Source organism: Mobula birostris, chromosome 12 (genome assembly GCF_030028105.1).
Source record: "Mobula birostris isolate sMobBir1 chromosome 12, sMobBir1.hap1, whole genome shotgun sequence".
Taxonomy (NCBI): Eukaryota; Metazoa; Chordata; class Chondrichthyes; order Myliobatiformes; family Myliobatidae; genus Mobula; species Mobula birostris.
Genome location: NC_092381.1, coordinates 63659437 through 63678132, shown reverse-complemented (window position 1 = coordinate 63678132; position 18696 = coordinate 63659437). Strand labels below are relative to the sequence as shown.

The following is an 18696-nucleotide window of genomic DNA, read 5'->3' as shown; positions in this document are numbered from 1 at the left end:
CTCCCTGTTTCCTCACGGCTCCCAAAGAGAGCGGGTCGGTAGGTGAGGGATGTGGAACGAATGGAATTGGATTCGTGGTAGATGGTCGGCGTGGACGTTACCGTGCCGTATCTGTCTATGTGCTCTTCAGTAAAATGGCCCTTGTTTCATTGTTAAATGTGTTAATTACAGTGAAGATTCGCATGGCACCCCCTTGAAACGACCCTAAAGACTCCACAACGCGCTTATTCATTTCCCGCCATCTCTGAGTTCCGGCTCCTAGCCCGCAAACCACACACTCAGCCAAAATGGACCCCTTAATGTTCGCTAATTCACATCCTGAGGAGATTTATACCAGTCGCGCAAAAATGAGACCTTGACTCTGCAGTTAAAAAAATACATACGTTCTCATCATTGTCGGTCTGAACTGTAATAAAAATAAAGCCAGGCAGTTAAACGACGAAGCAGGCATTCTCGGCTGACGACTCATTGGGACTTGAAACTTGGAACGAGAAAGGGCGCCAAGCTCCGTTGCTAAGCGGGTGAGTGTGTGGTTTGGTGTTGGTACCGGGGCTCGGACATCGTGCCGAGAGGCCCCCGAGTGCCGCGGAGAAGAGGGAGTGATAGATATGCCAGGCTTGTCCACCGGTCTCTGGCTGAGAGGGAACGGGAGGAAGAAACTGTGAGGGAGAGAGAAAAGGGAGGGAATGAGGAGCACAGAATGAGGGGAGGGGAGGGGAGGGGAGGGGAGGGGAGGGGGCGGGGAGCAAGAAAAATCTTTACATCGCTTGGCCTTCCAGGTAATCCCACACAGGGGTTTTAAACAAAGTTCTTTTGAACTCTTGGCACTGTTGTAAGAAGTCGGAAGTTAATAACTGAAAGGAGCAAAACAGCTTGGAGGGAAAGTAGAGAAAATAAATTCATTATTTATGTATAAATGAGACGCTTTTTAGAACAGATGTTATTCATAAATTGAATTCACTAGACTTCGGAGATGATGTGGGCCGTAGCTGGGCACTCCAACTGGATTACATTGATCAGATTTTAACATTTAGCGTTTGTGATTTAGAATCTCGTACAAATCTTTAAGTAATTCGTCACTATTGTCAGCGGTATAATCTAAGCAATAACTTAGCTTCTCCTCTTCGAAGCTAAAGTCATCCATGCCCATGTGTTTATTGATGACAACCTCTACTATCTCGACCCTTGTGTCTTTGTTTAGTTTTTGACTATTTGCTAATAATGAGTACTAAGTTCTTCTTAACAGAATGGCTAAAAGAACTTAATCATATTCTGGAGTTAATGGTTCATATTCTTGAGTTGAGTTCGTTGTGTGAGATGTGGAAACTTTGGGAGACCTCCAGTGTCCAGATAACTCTGAGCTCCAGATAACTACATCTGCTCGAATTGTACCAAGCTTAAGCTCCTTAAAGACAGTGTAAAGGAACTGGAGCAGCAGCTAGATGACCTTCTGTTCAAAAGGAAGAATGAGAAGTTGATAGATAGGAGCTACAGGGAGCTAGCCACCCATAAGTTTCAGGAAGCAGATACCCGATTGTCAGGAGAGGGAAAGGGAATAGGCAACCAGTGCTGAGTACCCTTGTGGCCATTTCCCTCAATAAGTATACTGCTTTGAATCCTATTGGGGTGTTGATCAACTTACCAGAGGGTATCCACAGCAAGCAGGTCTCCACCACTGAGTCTGGATCTGTTGCTCAGAGGGAGGAGGGGAAGAAGAGGTGAGTTGTAGTATAAGGAGGTTTGTCGGTTAGTGGAACGGAAAGGGGGTTCTATGGACGAGAGTGAAAATTTTGGATGGTTTGTTGCGCCCTGACTGCCAGGGTCAGGGATATCTTGGATTGAGTTCATAGGAGGATGAGCAACCTGAGGTCCTGGTCCATGTAGGTAACAATAACAGGTAGGGTGGATGATGCAGTCCTGCAAAGTGAATTCAGGGAGTTAGGTGCTAAGTTAAAGGACAGGACCTCGAGGGTTGTGATCTCAGGATTGCTACTGGTACCACGTGCTAGTGAGACCAGAAATAGTAAAATCATACAGTTTAACACATGGCTAAGGAGTTGGTGCAGGAAGGAGGGCTTCATATTTTTGGATTATTGGGCTCTTCCAAGGAAGGTGGGACCTGTACAGAAGGGATGATTTGCATCTGAACTGGAGGGGGACTAATATCCTTGTGGGAAGGTTTGCTAGTGCTGCACAGGGGTGGGGGGGTGGGGTTGAACTAGAGAGTTGCAGAAGGAGGATGGGAACCAGAGTGCCAGAGCAGGTAGATGAGTGGTTGTGGAGAAAGATGTTGTTAAGCTGACAAAGTTAGGAATCAAAAGGTTGAGCAAAGTGGGACTAATGTTCTGAGCAGCATATATTTCAATGCCAGGAATAATGTAGGGAACGTGGATCAGCACGTAGAACAATGACATTGTACCTACCAGTGAGACTTGATTGCAGGAGGGTCGGAACTGGCAGCTCAATGTTCTGGGTTCCGTTGTTTTACATGTGACCAAGTGGGAGGGATTAAAGGAGAGGGGTGGTATTACCAGTCAGGGAAAATGTCATGGTAGTGCTCAGTCAGGACAGATTGGAGATCTTGTCTAGTGAGGCTTTATGGGTGGAACTGGGGAATAAGGTATGACCACGATGATTGGGCTATATTATAGACCAACCAACAGTCCATGGGACTTAGAGGCACAAATTTTTAGAGAGATTGCAAATTGATGCAAGAAACATGAGGTTGTGATAGTACGGTGATTTTAATTTTCCACATTAACTGGGACTCCCATACTGTAAAAGGACTGAATGGAAAGAGTTTATAAAATGTGTCCAGGACAGTTTCCTTAATCAGTACGTAGAAGACCCAACTAGAGAGAGTGTGATACTAGATTTTCTTTAAGGAAAGGGACAGGACAGGTGACAGAAGTTTGTATAGGGGAACACTTTGCATCTAGTGATCATAATGCCACTAGTTTCAATGTAATTATGGAAAAGGATAGGTTTGGTCCTCGAGTTGAGATTCTAAGTTGGAGAAAATCCAATTTTGATGGTACTGTATCAGATCTGGCAAGTGTGGATTGTGGTAGATAATGTTCTTATAAAATATCTCTGCATCTCTATTGCATCTATATCATTTTTATAAACGGTGGTAACCCAAGTTGTGTGCAGTATTTCATGTGTAATCTATAATGCTGTGGTGCAGGTGTAATGTAATTTCTGTACCTTTCAATCATATCCTTCCACAAATAAATCTTAGTGCTTGGTTTTGACTCTTTGCTACCCTATAGTGTAACTTATTGAATGTACTCCAAGGTCCTTTTGAATCCTTCTCTGCTTCTCCCCATCCTGGTTCACAACTTTCAACTAATTATCTCCTTATTCTTCCTAGCAGAATATACTGCCTCACATTTACCTGTGTTGAGCCTTACCTGTCATTTATTTTCTAATTCTGCAAACTTTTTTAAAGTCCTCTTGAAATTTGTTGTAGTCCTTTTCCAGTTTGACAAACATTGTTATACATAGATTTAGAAACACTATTATAGTTTCCGAAATCAAAACCATTAATGTAAGTTAGGAATTGGATAGTCCCAGCACTGATCTTTGTGGAACATGTGTATCGATCATCCTGTATTGTGAAGAGTTTGCTCCAACTTTCACTTTTTTTTTGAAGGCAGTTCGAATAAGTTATGTCATTTGCCCCTGATTTCTGCATTCTCTGACTTCATTCATTAGTTGATTACAAGGCACTAGGTCTTAGAGCCTTTGAAATTCTGAATAATTGCATCCATTCAATAGGGTTGGTCAAGCCATACCTGTCTATTTTAAATCTATATTTACTATTCATTAATATCCTTTTTGTTTCTACGACTTTGTTTAGTAGTGGATCTATTAATTTTCACAGCAGTGATACTAATTTCCTGAAATGTTCTATCGCCTTTCTTAACATAAAGATATTAGCAACTGGTCCTACATAACTAAACATTTTATTAGGTTCTAATAAATGTGCATAATAATGCCTCTGTAATCTGTTCACTATTATTTTAAATCCAAATTGGTATTTTATGTTCCTGTTTGATTGGTTTTTTGTGTATCCAGTTTTTCTATTAAATGCATATGAATGTATGTTATTAGTCATCATGCAATTATATTCATCTTTTCTGTCATCATATAAAATTCCATGAATCTGCAAGGAATACTGAATTTTTTTTTATCTTAAGCAAAATATAAATAGCATATCATTGTTTCAGTTCTTTGGATGCTACAAACTTTTAAAAGAGTTGAACAATATATATCTGAGGCCTCTGTTGGTCAACCATGGATGTTGCATCCTATCTGCCTAGATATGCAAGCCAGGGTAGTACAATATGGAGAGCAAGCTGTTGCCCATGTAGCAAACTCCCCCTCTGCCTTAAGGGCAACTCCTCCAAATTTTTCCCTTAGGGTTTACTCCTGAAGCCTTCCCCATGAATTGGTTTAGCTAATATATATTGTATTGAATTTATTTAAGTCTTCCATCCGTCCCACAACTTGTGGAAGTACAAATCTTTGCATTATGACTCGGTCACAATGTACAGACATGTGTATATAAGTTTAAGTTTATTAGTTTGTAGAAAGAAGCTGTCCCATAGCCTGTTGGTTCTGCTTTAATGCTGTGCAACCGTTTGCTAGATGGAAGCAGCTGGAACAGTTTATAGTTGGGGTGACTGGTATCCCTGATGATCTTTCAGGCCTTTTTTATGCTCCTGCTGCTGTAAATGTCCTCAGTGGAGGGAAGTTCAAAGGAGGAAATGTATACTGTACACTTAAATTTAAAATCAACAATTTGTAAGATTTTGGTTACAAATGAGGTCCTCTACTTGGGTATTAAAGTTAATACTTCCCTATCATCTGTGGTTAAAACAAATTACTCTGTAATTTTGAAAAAAATAGAGGAAGGTATTAATAAATGGAGACACCTGCCAGCATCAGTCCCAGCCCGTATATCGGTCATTAAAATGAACACCTTACCCCGCACTAATTTTATTAGCTCAATGATCCCACTTGCACCTCCAGCAGGATATTGGCAAAAACTGGATTCCTTACTACGATGCTATGTTTGGAACGGTAAACGACCCAACATAAAATGGTCAGCTCCACAATTCAAAAAGTCGGATGGGAGATTGGCATGTCCAAATTTTAAATTGTATCACTGGGCATTTGTATTAAAAAGTCTTAGCTATTGGATGGAGGAGGATAAAGTTTCATCATGGAAAAATATAGAACAAGAGCTAATAGCACCAATAAGGTTGAAGGACTTTCTCCTTATAGGTATGTCTACCAAAAAATGTGATTTGTATTTGGTCCAATATTAACCCATATGCTACAAGTGTTTAGAGCAGCAGAAAAATTCCTAAAATTTAAAAGAGTATCGTGCAAATCATCCCCATTATGGAACAATAATCATCTTCTATATGGGATGGGAAACCATTCATTAACAGAACTTGGGAGGATAAAGGTATTACTACTCTTCAAGATATTAATGGGACAAGTACTATCCTTAGCTTTCAAGAACTGGTATCTCAATATAATATTGATGAACACTCTCTTTTCTTCTACTTCAGAGTAAGATCAGCTTGTAAAGCCTACGGCGTTCCCTGGGGGTCAGATTTAAAGGACCATCCCATTTAAAGTTGGATACAGAATGCTCCAGGACAGATAGTGTCATACATCTATGATTAAACTCACAGAAATATGTGCCCACGTCAGGAATGAAACCCTGGGATAGGGGCATATCTGAACTGGGACAAGACTTAGACTGGGATGCGATTTGGGATAATGCTGCCAGTGCTTCAAAAACCCAAATCATTGGTACATACTCTTGAAATTTTGTCATAGAGCATACTTAACACCAAGAATTAGACATCAAGGGTATGGGGATGTCCAGGGGTTTTTGGTTTGTGAGGGAAGGTTATCAGTACTCTTACAGAACTAATGGGGGTACAATTACCAATGGACCCCGCTGTACGTCTTCTAAATGATGACTCCCACCTTTCCCTTACGGAAAAATCACGCTAAGTCTGGCTGGCAGGCCTGATTGCAGCTAAGAAGATTGTAATCCAGCGTTGGAAACCTCCCAATGGAATTTCAAATACTCAGTGGCTTTGGAGCTTTTTGGACATTTCTTACCTGGAACTTTCATCAGCAAGGGTAAATGATGCATGACCAAACACAATCTTATGTGGACAAATTTGATATCTAACTTAAAAGATCTTTTGTTAAGATAGAAATGCTTTGTCTGTGTATGCACTACTATTCAGTTGGTTGGTGGAGGGGAGAGGGATGGGGGGAGAGAGGGGTGGAGGGGGGATGATGATGAAGGTTGGGGGGTGGTTGTGATAAGCAGTCAAAATGTAATTGGCAACTGGTTGTATTGAATGTAATTTTTTGGTGTTGCAATAAAAGATTAGTAATAAATTGTAAGATTTTGTCTTTTAGGAGTATTTTCTAATAGGACATTACACTGTGAAATAGAAATCATATCATCATTTCTGACAAATTATAGTGTTTAAGAAACTCGGAATTATTTTGTTAGGCTTCCCAAAAGGAAACTTTTGTTTGATTGTTTTAATTGTATATTTTGCCAACTGCTCTGGCAAATAAGTTATTCTATTAATGAGCATAATTAGAAACCTATTTATATGCCAGGTCTCCATCATCCTTTCAGGCGGTGCGTTACAAAGTATAATCATTGTTTCCTTAAGAATCCTCTTCTCTCTTGGTTTTATTCAACACTTTGAATCTGTATACTCTGGTTCTTGAATATCTGTTAACCATTTATATGGAATTTAATACAGTCACAATACTCAGTGAAATCACAAAGTAACATCAACTGACTTTTCATAAAACATGTTAATTTATATTTGTTTGAAACTCTTTGAGCGACATATTCTTTCACTGCATGTAGCATTTGTAATTAAAGCTAGCAATATTCGTGTTTTCCTGATAAGGTGATAGGATTTATGTGTTTAGTATGGTACAAGGTTGGATTCAGGTGTCTGGCAATGTCAGCAGATACTAAATTTGCATTTTGATCCATTTCCTAATTTGATCTTTGTACTGGTTTCATAAAGCAACTTAAAGAGATCTGTAACAGGCTTTAAACAGTTCATAATGCACTAAATTCAAATACTTAACAAGCTCATAGTTATCTAATCCACAATGTTTGTTTCTGTTTTCTAGTGAAGAGGATGCCTGGCCTAGTCCAGAACGAGTGTAATGGAAGGGGGAGCCCTAACAAAAGAAAACGACTTTCCCTTAAATTCTTTCAAAAAAAAGAAGCCAAACGAGCTCTTGATTTTACTGAGAAGGAAGAAACTGAACACTGTCCTTCAGAGCCAAAAAGGCCAGATAAGTATGTTGCAATATTTACTACACATATAAAGTTTTGCAAACTAAATTTTGCTATCATCAGCATTATTTGGTTTATTTTTTTCCAGTCAAGATAACTATACATAGCTACATCATAAATGTGCCCTCAAGTGTTGAAATAATAAGGGAACTTTCTAGATTGTTTGTCATGTTGTGCCATTTTGTTTCTTGAACTTCAGCTTATCAGCACAGGTGGTCTCTGGTTTCAGATAGAAATGCTAGGACACAGAAAGAAGCCACCTGCCTCAGTGAATCCCTCCTGGTGCCAGTCCCATATCACCCTCTTTCCTTTAACCTTGCTGGTTATTTTCCCAAAAGCGCCTATCCAGTTTTGAAAACCTTCATTGACTGTCTCCATCATCCTTGCTAGCAGTGAGTTACAAATTACAAAATTCTATTTTCTTAAAAATTTTGTCATTGCTTGGTTTTCATTCAGTACTTTGAATCTGTATCCTCTGCTTCTGTCATATGCACAAGTACATATGCAATTCTGAATATCTTATTAAGTAAGGAGACAGGGCGGGTGACAACTGTGTAGGACCTTGTGATCATAATTTTATTAATTTCAAGATAATTATGGAGAAGGATGGGACTGGTCCTTGAGATTCCAAATTGAAGAAAGGATCTGACAAGTATGGATTGGGAGAGGTAGTTTTCTGGTAAGTAGGAAGCCTTCAAAAGTGAAATATTGAGAGTACAGAAATTACATATTCCTGTTAGAAAAGAAGGCAAGGCTAACGGGCTAGGGAATCTTGGTTTTTGAGGGGTATTGAGGTCCTGGTAAAGAAGAAGGTATATATTAGGCAAAGGCAGTAAGGAACAAGTGGAGCTCTTATAAGAGAACATTTAAGAGGGAAACCATGGTTAAAAGAATGCAAGAGAACATTTACAAGGGAAACCGATGGTTAAAAGAAGGCATGAGGTTACTCTGATAAACAAGGTGAAAGAGAACCTCAAGGGTAAAAAGAGCTTTTGGCATATTGGCCTTTATAAATCAGTGCTGAGTGCAAGAGTTGGGATGTTATTGTGAAATTGTTTAAGATGTTGGTGAGGCCAAGTTTTAAGTATTCTCTCCAGTTTTGGTCACCTACTAACAGGAAAGATATCAATAAGACTGAAAGAATACAGAGAAAATTTACAAGGATGTTGCTAGGATTTGAGACCTGAGTTACAGAGAAAGGTAGAATATGTTCGGATTTTATTCCCTCGAGTGTAAGAAAATGAGGGGAGATTAGCAGGATACAAAATTAAGGGTAAATGTAAGCAAGCTTTTTCCAGTGAACTTGGGTAAGACTAGAACTAGGGTTATAGTTTAAGGATGAAAGGTGAAATATTTAAGAGGAACCTGAGGGGGATCCGCTTCAGATGATAACGTGACTGTGGAATGAGTTGCCAGTGAAAGTGCTGGATGCAGGCTCAGTTGCAATATTTAAGAGAACTTTTGATAGGTACATGAATAGGAGGGGTATTGAGGGCTATAGGCTAGGTATGGGTCGATGGGACTATGCAGATTAACAGTTTAGCACATACTAGATGGGCCAAAGGGCCTGTTTCTGTGCTTTAGTAGCTTATGACTATACATGTATGCGTAGGTGCTTCGAAAAAATTTCCTGCACTGGATCACAGGTACATGGCATCAGATTTACAACCTTTACAAGGAATTCCATCCCTGCTTTTGTATAGTTGTTTTATTAATATTTAGGATCCCATTTGATTTTTCAGCAAGTCTCAACACGCTGTGTAATTTCAAAAGTTTATGCACTTGTATGCCCAGATTCCTTTGTTACTGAGTCCCAGAGGTTCACAACCTTGTCTGGAACAAGGAGGTCAACCCCAATTTGTTTAGTAAATCCACAGAATAACACTGATCTCTAGAATAATTTTTGTAAATACACGCTCCCTTTCAACCTATCACATCTTTCCTAAGGTGTGGCATCCAGTGCAGATCAGAATAGTCCAGGGTGGCTGAGATTTTTTTAAAAAATTATAAAGATATGTTAGCTACTACTTGGTTTTGTGACTTTTTTTTCTCAACATGCCCTGTCAAAGTACAATGTAAGTATAGCTCCAGATCTCTATGTTCTTAATGTTACACAATTCTCATATTTTTAAATTGTTTCTTCCAGTTTATACTGTCTCTTCTTATTCTCCATACCAAGAACTTTACACTTACCAGTATTAAAATTCATCTGGAATCTGTCAAAATAGTACTAGGTGGTGCTCCAGTATGTCTGTCTTTCCAGGCAGCGAAACAATCTTTTGACATCAGCCTTTCATTTTGACAAGTCAATTATCAAATGCCTTCGGTAGTGCAAACAGTACTGTGCAAAAGTCTTAAGACAGGTGGCAGAGACGGTATGCCAGAGGTGGGGAGATGGTGCAGACACACTTGGCACTGAAACATCAGGCAAGGTAATTTGATTCCAAGCAATTGGCTTATTGATCATTATGTATGTCTCTCTGGTGCTTCCCACTCTCTCCTCTCCCTTCACCTTTTGTCAACTATGATTCCCTTCTCTCTGTCCCCTTCCCACTCTCAGTCCACAGGAGACACATATCGGAATCAGGTTTATCATCACTCATGTCATGAAATTAGTTTTTTTTTGTGGCTCAAGTATGGTGCAATGCATAAAATTACTACAGTATTGTGCATAATTGTCTTAAGCATCTTGGTGCTCTCTCTCTCTACATATAATATCTAAGACTACATACTATTGTATATACAACATCATATACATTTCCCTCGTTGACCACCTTCTTGTATGGGGAAAAAAATCAACCAAATGTGGCAAGAGAGATGGGACAGGGAGGGGAAAGGGAGGCATTTATATCAAATACAAAAAAGTGTTGCAGGTACTAGGGTAGGTAGTAGATACAGAAGATAGGAGACTGTGGACTAGGTTAAGGCTGGGGCACTGTATGTTAAACAAAACATTGAAAATGATAGGGAAACATCAGACAGGATTGTGTGAGGAATGTCAGGAAGAAGAGACAGTAGACATGTAGTTCTGAGTTGCAGGAAGTATGGGATACGGAGAGATGATGATTATCGATCTAAGGGAATTGGGGGTGCAGGAATTCACATTAAAAGGGTTGCTGGGCATGGGTGAGAAAGCACAGGTCAGGGTATTTTTAGCTTTCTTAAGGGGTACAGGGTTTTTTTTTATAGGATATGATGAATAAGCAGGCAACTTCCCTTCCTGAACTATTTTTTGTAATTACCCTTGTTCTCACATTAAAAACCTAGTATCCATGCTCTTTCTACTCTCTAATGTTTTGGGAAGGTAGAGGAGTCTGTAGCCCATCCTACTTTAGTGTCATTTGCAAATCTGAAATTTTACATCACAAATTTATATGGTAGTGGTCATGGCACTGATTCTTGGTATCTATGCTAACTACAATCCTCCTTCAAAAACAGCAGAAGGTTAACTGTTTTTTATCATTGACACTTTTATTCAGTGATTCTCATTTACTAACCAGCCTTTAAAAATCTATATTGACAAAATTCCTTGTGTTCCCTTTGGCAATTTTCATTATTATCTGCAAATAAGTTTACTCAAATATTGGGTAATATAATAGAATTTGAAGGAACATTTATTCAACTTACTTTCAAAGAACATCTACTTAAAATTTTTGCAATAAACATCAGTTTAAATATTCACACAATTGTATAATCTCAGCCAAACAAGTGCATATTATTTTCAAATTCAAAGTAGATTTGTATTCTATTACATAAAATGTAACAAATCTAACAGATTAGCCATCTGTACAATATTAGAGCATTGTTGAAACTTAACTTTAAATTTGGGAGACTGGGCAGCTGAAGGAAGAGGAAGGCTGTGAACAAACAAATGGGAGAATTAGTTCTTCTGATTGAACATTGCTCACCTGGTTCCTGCACCAGAAAGGACTTTCTATAAAGCTGATTCAAATCATGTTTAGAATCAGTGTTCAAGTAGATTGAGAATAGTTAATAAATCTACACATTTGTAGCCAATCCATAAGGTTCTTTCATATGTAGACAAAGTGGATTGGAGAGAGCTTATTAACTTATATAGGTTTATTGTTTTCTTCATATATAATTTTCTTTAATTATTCTGAGTTGATAATTTCTGCAAATGCTTTTCAATATTCTGATTGTTATTAAATTCCATAGCTGAAAATGTAATTTCCCTTGCTATGATCGACAAGCTGTTCAGTTTTAATAGTTCATATATGCTACCTAGCAATTAAGAACTAACATTTTGTTTTTTTGAAAATATAACTAATGTTCTTCATTCTTCTTACCTGTTCACTTCCGTATTTTAAATTGTATTAATACATCTATACCAAAGGTGCTCCTTCCCTCTGCTAGCCTGCAAGCCACCCTTGGGTAATGTGTAGCACTTGCTTAGCCCACTGACCAGGGTCATGTGAAGGCATGGAAGCAGGTGGTGGATGATCGTATAAGCAGCTGATGCATAAGTCTTGGTTATGCAACTATGCCAGGCAGACAATCTCTGAAGAGTATTGATAATAGTTGGGGTCGCCCGCCTTGTAAAGACTCTGCCCAGAAGAAGGCAATGGCAAGCCACTTCTGTAGAAAAATTTGCCAAGAAAAATTCTGGTCATGAGACCATGATCACCTATGTCATACAGCACTGCACATGATGATGGTGAATAAAGGCTACCTTTAAAATACTTTACGCACCATGTCAAAAATATCAGATTAGCAGACTGCAGGGTGAACAGTAGTCTTCAGTTAACTGAGGTGATTTTATGTGACCCACAAATGACATCTATGCTTCTCATCCTTTTACCAGTTCATGGTTATCATGTATTTACCATCTATATTGCAGCTATCCATTGTTCCTTTTTTACATTGAGTCATTTACTTAATGTGATCTGACTTTGAACTGTTGTAATTTGTTTTTTGTTCAGAATTGATTATTGTTCTGGTATCCCGGTGTATCACTTTTACCCCATCTGTTGAAATTTAAATAGGTGTGACAAGACTGTTTCTGGAACCCAGCTGGTAGCTTCTGCAGTTGATTATGAAAAGAGAGAGCAGCTTCTGCCATTTGTTGGCCTAAACAATTTGGGAAATACATGTTACCTCAATAGTGTGCTTCAGGTAAAGTATTCTGACGTTGGTAGTGTCAATTCCCAGAAATGTCTTCATTAGTAGCATCAGCCAAGTTGTATTAATCCTTTTCTGTTTTTGTAACTGAGGAAGCAGCTATTTTAAAAATTGTGATCATTTGGTAAGTTCTAAATTTAAATGTGAGTTTTTAAATCTGTGTTTTTTTAACTTAAATTGCCTTGCTTCCAGTGTGGATTATTATCTTCATGACTTAAACTGGAATGCTAGTCTCAAAAATGTACTCTAATTAAAAAAAATCACGATGTGAGATTTCGATCAATTGATTTGACATTAAAAGTAAACATGAATTGGGTGAAAATGGAAATACTTAGTTTTTAAACTGAACCTTGGTAACCAAAGTGAGTATATTTTGTTTAAATTCTTGGCTCACATCTTGTTTGATGGGGACGATATGCACATTCACTTCTATAACATCCACCATTGTTCCTGTACCTAAAAAAGACCAAGATAATACGTCTGAATGACTGGCGCCTGTTGCACTCACCTCAATAGTAAGCAAATGTTTTGAGTGGCTGGTCAAGGACTACATCTGTAGCATGCTACCACCCACACTGGACCCCTTACGATTTGCTTACCAACACAACTGATCGACAGACGACACAATAGCCACAGCTCTACACACTGCCCTTGCACATCCGGAAAAGAGGATGCTTATGTGAGAATGCTGTTCCTGGACTACAGTTCAGCATTCAACACCATAATTCCCTCCATGCTCGACAAGAAGCTCAGAGAGCTCGGCCTTCACCCTTCTGGAATTCTTGTCAGATTGCCAGCAGGTGGTAAGAGTGGGCTCCCACACCTCTGACCTGCACACAGGCACCCCTGAGAGCTGAATAAGCCCCCTCCTTTACTCTCTGTATACCCATGACTGTGTCCAATCTGCTAATTAAATTTGCAGACGCTACCACACTGGTTGGCCTAATCTCAAATAATAATGAGGCAGTCTACAGAGAAGAAATCATCACCCTGACACAGTGGTGTCAAAACAACCCTCAATGTCACAAAAACAAAGGAGCTGGTTGTGGACTACAGGAGGACTGGGGGACATTCCATATTGCCATCAATGGATTTGGGGTTGAAAGGATGAACAGCTTTTAAGTTCCTTGGCAGAAACATCATCGAGGATCTTGTGTGGTCTGTACACACCAGCTGTGTGGTGAAAAAGGTACAACAGCGCCTCTTTCACCTCAGACAGTTGAAGAAGTTTGGTATGGGTCCCCAAATCCTAAGAACTTCCTACAGGGGCGCAATTGAGAGCATCCTAACTGGCTGCATCACTGCCTGGTATGGGAACTGTACTTCCCTCAATCAAAAGACCCTGCAGAGAGTGGTGCAGACAGCCCAGCACATCTGTAGAAGTGAACTTCCCACTATTCAGGACATATACAAACACAGGTGTGTAAAAAGGGCCCAAAGGATCATTGTGGGCCCGAGTCACCCCAACCACAAACTGTTCCAGCTGCTACAATCTGGGAGAAGGTACCGTAGCATTAAAGCCAGGACCAACAGGCTCTGGGACAGCTTCTTCCACCAGGCCATCTATGTTATGTTGATTGTCCTGTTGTACATGATGTTTATTATAAATCACTATAAATTGCACATTTAGACGGAGATGTAACGTAAAGATATTTACTCCTCATGTATATGAAGGATGTTAGTAATAAAGTCAATTCAGTAAGTTCCTGTTTTTAGGCAATTCAATATTTTGGGCCATTTCTGGTAAATATATTGAGTAGGTGATGCTAATTTCATTCTCTGCTTAGTATTTCAATGAGGATAGAAAAAGACCTGCGATTCAGTCAGTTCCGTTAATTACTTTGCATGTTTCAGAAACAAGCTATGCAGCAACCTGTCCATTTACACCCCATTCAAGCCATCTGCTCTGTTGAATAGCTTCGTATAATTTAGGCTACGTCCTCACTACGCCGGATAATTTTGAAAACAAAGCTTTTTCTCTTCCTTTTGACCCTCCGTCCACACTGAACCAGTGTTTTCATCCCCCGAAAACAGAGATTTTCGAGAACACTCTCCAGAGTGTGTAAATTTGAAAACGATTGTTTCGCATTGTAGTGTGTACGGGGTAAACGGAGAGATTTTAAAAACGTTGTCATGACAACACCACAACAACAATACTTTCTCTGCTTCTGCTTGGGACTGCGCAAGCACTGCCGGACGGCTGTTCTTGGTTCTTGATCCTCCAAAATATTCCGCATGGAATTTAAACTGAAGATGGCTTTCAAGCTGGTCCCCTCGGTTTCTCTGTTTGCATCCTCTGTTCTTCTGCCCGTACCCTCTGGTCTCCCAGTCTGCAGTGGTCGTACCCTCGATCTCCTGTACCCCGGGGTCTCCAGGCTGGCACTGTCGCTGACTGACCACTGCTGTTATAACGCGCAGTCGGTGTGAACAGCGTGAGAGTTAAATTGTAAAGTGAGCTTTTTTGACTAGATCCCCTAAATTGATTTGATTGAGTCTATCTTTAAAAATATTAACGTCAGAAATACTGTGCAGGTCTGGCTGCAGAAGATTCCACTCACTTGTTGATCTTGGATAGAGGATGGCTTCATGCATGTGTTGTTTACTTTATTGTCTACGTTAATAGTTTATTTGGAATGAAACATCTCCACTGCTTTGCTGACTTTGTAGTCGTTTGTAACTTGCAGAAACAGCTCGACCTCATTGTCTGTCTAAACGGAGAAGTCCGGTCTGATTTTTCCAGCGGAGGTTTTCTTTGTATTCCTCAAAGACATCGTTGAAAACTTTCTTTCACTGTTGTTGTTGGTACTCTAGTTTTATCCTATGGAAATAGCACAACGCCACCGCAGAAACGTAAATATTATACTGTTTCCTCTTCGCTTGTTTTCTGTAGATGTGTCTGCGTATGCCCAGTAGGAGTAGATTCGCCCAAATATCTGTTTTGGTATGGACAGAGATATTTTGAAAATGCGTAGTGTGGACGCCTGTCGTTTTTACTCGAAACCGGCAATTTCAAAATTATCCAGCGTAGTACGGACGTAGCCTTAGAAGCTAGGAGTCTTCTATTTTCAGTATTTCCCTTATCAAAAAAAATTTAAGTCAGTAAACAGCAGTCTGATTTCTTAATTTATCAGTGAAGAAATGAAAGGCCACAGCTTATTCCAGGTTTCTCCAAAATAAATTAGATTGGGGAGGGTTTTCATGGGTAGATATATCAGTTAGAAAATAACTTTATAACAGTACATTAGAATATGCCATTGAATAATTGGCTGCCAGATTTGCAGCAAGTAGTAGTACTTTCATTTAGCCAGGATGTAAAACATCCCAGGGAACTACTATGAAGAACTGTAGGAGAGTTATAGAGGAACATTCTCCTTGTAAGCAAAAATGATTAGATAACCACTTTTGGGATCATAAACAGGATGCCAGTTATTTCACTATAAAACAATTCTGGATGTCCTAATATCTTGCCTTAATTGAAACAGATGATAAAATATTTTAAATTTTAATTGTATGGTAGATTCAAAGAACATTGAATGTTAGATGAAAGCTTGAAGAACAGAGTATGTTATTGTGATGTGTTAAGCAGTTCATAGTGATTTTAAGCTGATAGAGGTCCCTCTAAATTTGTACAATTGTAACAGTTTTCAAAAAATATTTTTTTAATAACTAGGTGTTGTATTATTGCCCTGGATTTAAAACTAGGATGGAATTTATGAATGACATAATCATCAAGAATCAAGAGATGCTGAAGAGTGACGAGGATCCCAAAACAGATCAGGTAATTCAAAAGGAAAATAAACATATATGTTATAAGGCTGAAAGTCTTGTGCAATTATTAGGTCATTGTAATTTGCCACAACATATGTAACTAAAATAGGTTTGTTTACTAGTATTGTGTGATCAAAACAATGAATTACTAATATATTGTCCACTGGTAATGCTACAAACAGATATAAACTGGGTAATTTTAGCACTAGATTGGTATCTTAGAACTGTGCAGTAGGAGAAATAACAGGATTCTAACAAAGTAAAACTGCAAAGTCAGTAAAGGAGAATAAAAGTAATTAAAAGCACAATGCCATTTTTTCTTTTCAAAATAATGTGAATATGTATAGAAGATTGGTATTGCAGAAGAATAGAAGCTATTTTAATGAAGTATAGCCTGATAATTGCTGGATTTGAAAGATTGAAACCAACTAAATTTTGAACAGCATTGCTGATCTGTGAATGTTCGTTTACTGTAGGACATGACAGATGGTCGAGAGGAATTGCCAGTTTGCTTAGAGCTGATCTGTAATTTGCATAGTTTGATTGGGTTGATGGAACAGACTCAGGCCAGCTACCTTCTCAATGCCGAGAATTACACAGAGGGGGAGCTTGCTATTCAGCCTAAAAGACTGATGTGTACGTTGAGGTAAGTTTTTAAATGCAAGAATAAATTGTTAAGTGTATGTAAGTAAGAAATGTGGAAGTTAGATTTTGGTGTTTTAAAAAAAATTGTATGCATAGGATGATTAGCCATAAGCAAAAAAAATGGGGTCTGAATACTTGTCACAATCATTCAGTATTTTGTCTTTCACTAATTATCCTAACTATCAGAATCCTTGCAAAGATCAGAATTTATGAACATTTATTTATTCATGTCCAGTTGAACTTTCTGAACTACATGTGGTAGGACAAATTTCGCTGCACTATACAAGGGGTGATTGTTAAGTTCGTGGCCTAAGGTAGGAGGAGTCAATTTTAGAAAACCTAGCATATTTATTTTTCCTACATTTACACACTTAGTCCAGCGGTCATGGAGCATACAGATATCCCTTCTTTGTAGAAGTCGGCATCTTGGACCTCCAGAAGTGGTCCACAGCAGGGATGATTGATAAGGTCGTGGCCTAAAGTAGAAGGAGGTGAGGAGAAACTTCAAATTTTTTGCATTTTTACTCAGAGTTGAACTGCACATGCATGTAATGAGAGCTGTATAACTCATCTCCTTCTACCTTAGGCCATGAACATATCAATCTCTCCTGCTGTGGACCACTTCTACAAAGAAGGGATCCGTATGCTCCACGACCACTGGACTAAGTGTGTAAATGTAGGAGGGGGGACTATGTTGAAAAATAAATGTGCTAGGTTTTCTAAAACTGACTCCTTCTACCTTAGGCCATGAACTTATCAATCATCCCCGTATCGCTGCTTTTTTCTACACTTGCCTTCGTGCCACTTATTTTAAAGATGATGATTACAGAACCGCAATATGACTCCATTGGCATGCTTCAGTCATCTGGTAGCTTGCTTAAAGTATCCACTTTTCCATGAGCCTAAAAATCATTAATCTGGCTTTTTTTCTGTTGGCTTCTGCCTGAATTGCACTGGCAGGTTACTCAATATCAGAAAAAGATAGGAAGCTAAGATTATCATTTTCCTCCATTTTTATTTGTCCATCTCAGTTTTGCATCGATTTGTATGCTTCTGGAATTGTAATTGAATCATTTAGTTTATCACTGTAATTAAATTCTGATTTATCCTTGCCAGTTATGTTGGTATTATACACAATTCAGTTACTTAGAGAATCAAAATAGCCTTATTTTTAGCCATGAATGTTATACAGAAATGTTCTGGGACAAATTCAACTATCCCTGTTCTTACTTCCTGCTTCATCTGACCCCTCCCACTCCCAATCCGTAATATATATTCATAATATTTACTGTGGGATATGGGCATCACTGGCAAGCCATCATTGTTTGAACTGCTGTACGCTCTGGTGACTGTATTTTCAAGTGCAATTGAATAGGGAGTTCCAGTGCTTAGACTCTGAGGGTAAAGGAATATAGATCTATTTTCAAGTCAAGATGCTATGTGACATTACTCCAAAGGCATGTTCCTGATGAATTGGTGGTAGAAATTGTGGATTTAGGAGGTGCTATGCATTGTACCTTAATAACCTTCGTAGTGGTATATCCAAAGTATTTTGCAAACCAAATCTACATTGATTGTTTTCCCTTCCTTATTCTAATTATGATTACTAAATCTGTTTTCTGGCTAATTTGGTAAATATGAATCACAGCTCAGTACAACTAAACCCATTTAAGGTAACTCACTTGATTTTGATTCAACTAGCAACCAATTCACTTGCTTACATATTACAGAGAGCTAAAAATGAATTCCTCTTCCCAAACCTTGTATTTTAA

General features: G+C 38.8%; 1 protein-coding gene across 2 annotated transcripts in view; it reads left to right on the top strand.

The window, feature by feature from the left end:
- Window positions 1–477: 477 nt before the first annotated feature.
- usp1 (ubiquitin specific peptidase 1) overlaps window positions 478–18696 on the top strand; it is a 29730-nt gene continuing 11511 nt past the window's right edge. Inside the window, exons 1-6 of one of the 2 annotated variants that reach the window (XM_072273930.1) lie at window positions 485–521; window positions 5586–6171; window positions 7204–7375; window positions 12376–12505; window positions 16182–16289; window positions 16756–16925. In XM_072273930.1, coding sequence (XP_072130031.1) covers window positions 7212–7375; window positions 12376–12505; window positions 16182–16289; window positions 16756–16925 — 572 coding nt within the window. In that variant the 5' untranslated portion in view covers window positions 485–521; window positions 5586–6171; window positions 7204–7211. Of the gene's footprint in view, window positions 522–5585; window positions 6172–7203; window positions 7376–12375; window positions 12506–16181; window positions 16290–16755; window positions 16926–18696 lie in introns of both variants that reach the window. The other variant, XM_072273931.1, reaches the window with a different exon arrangement.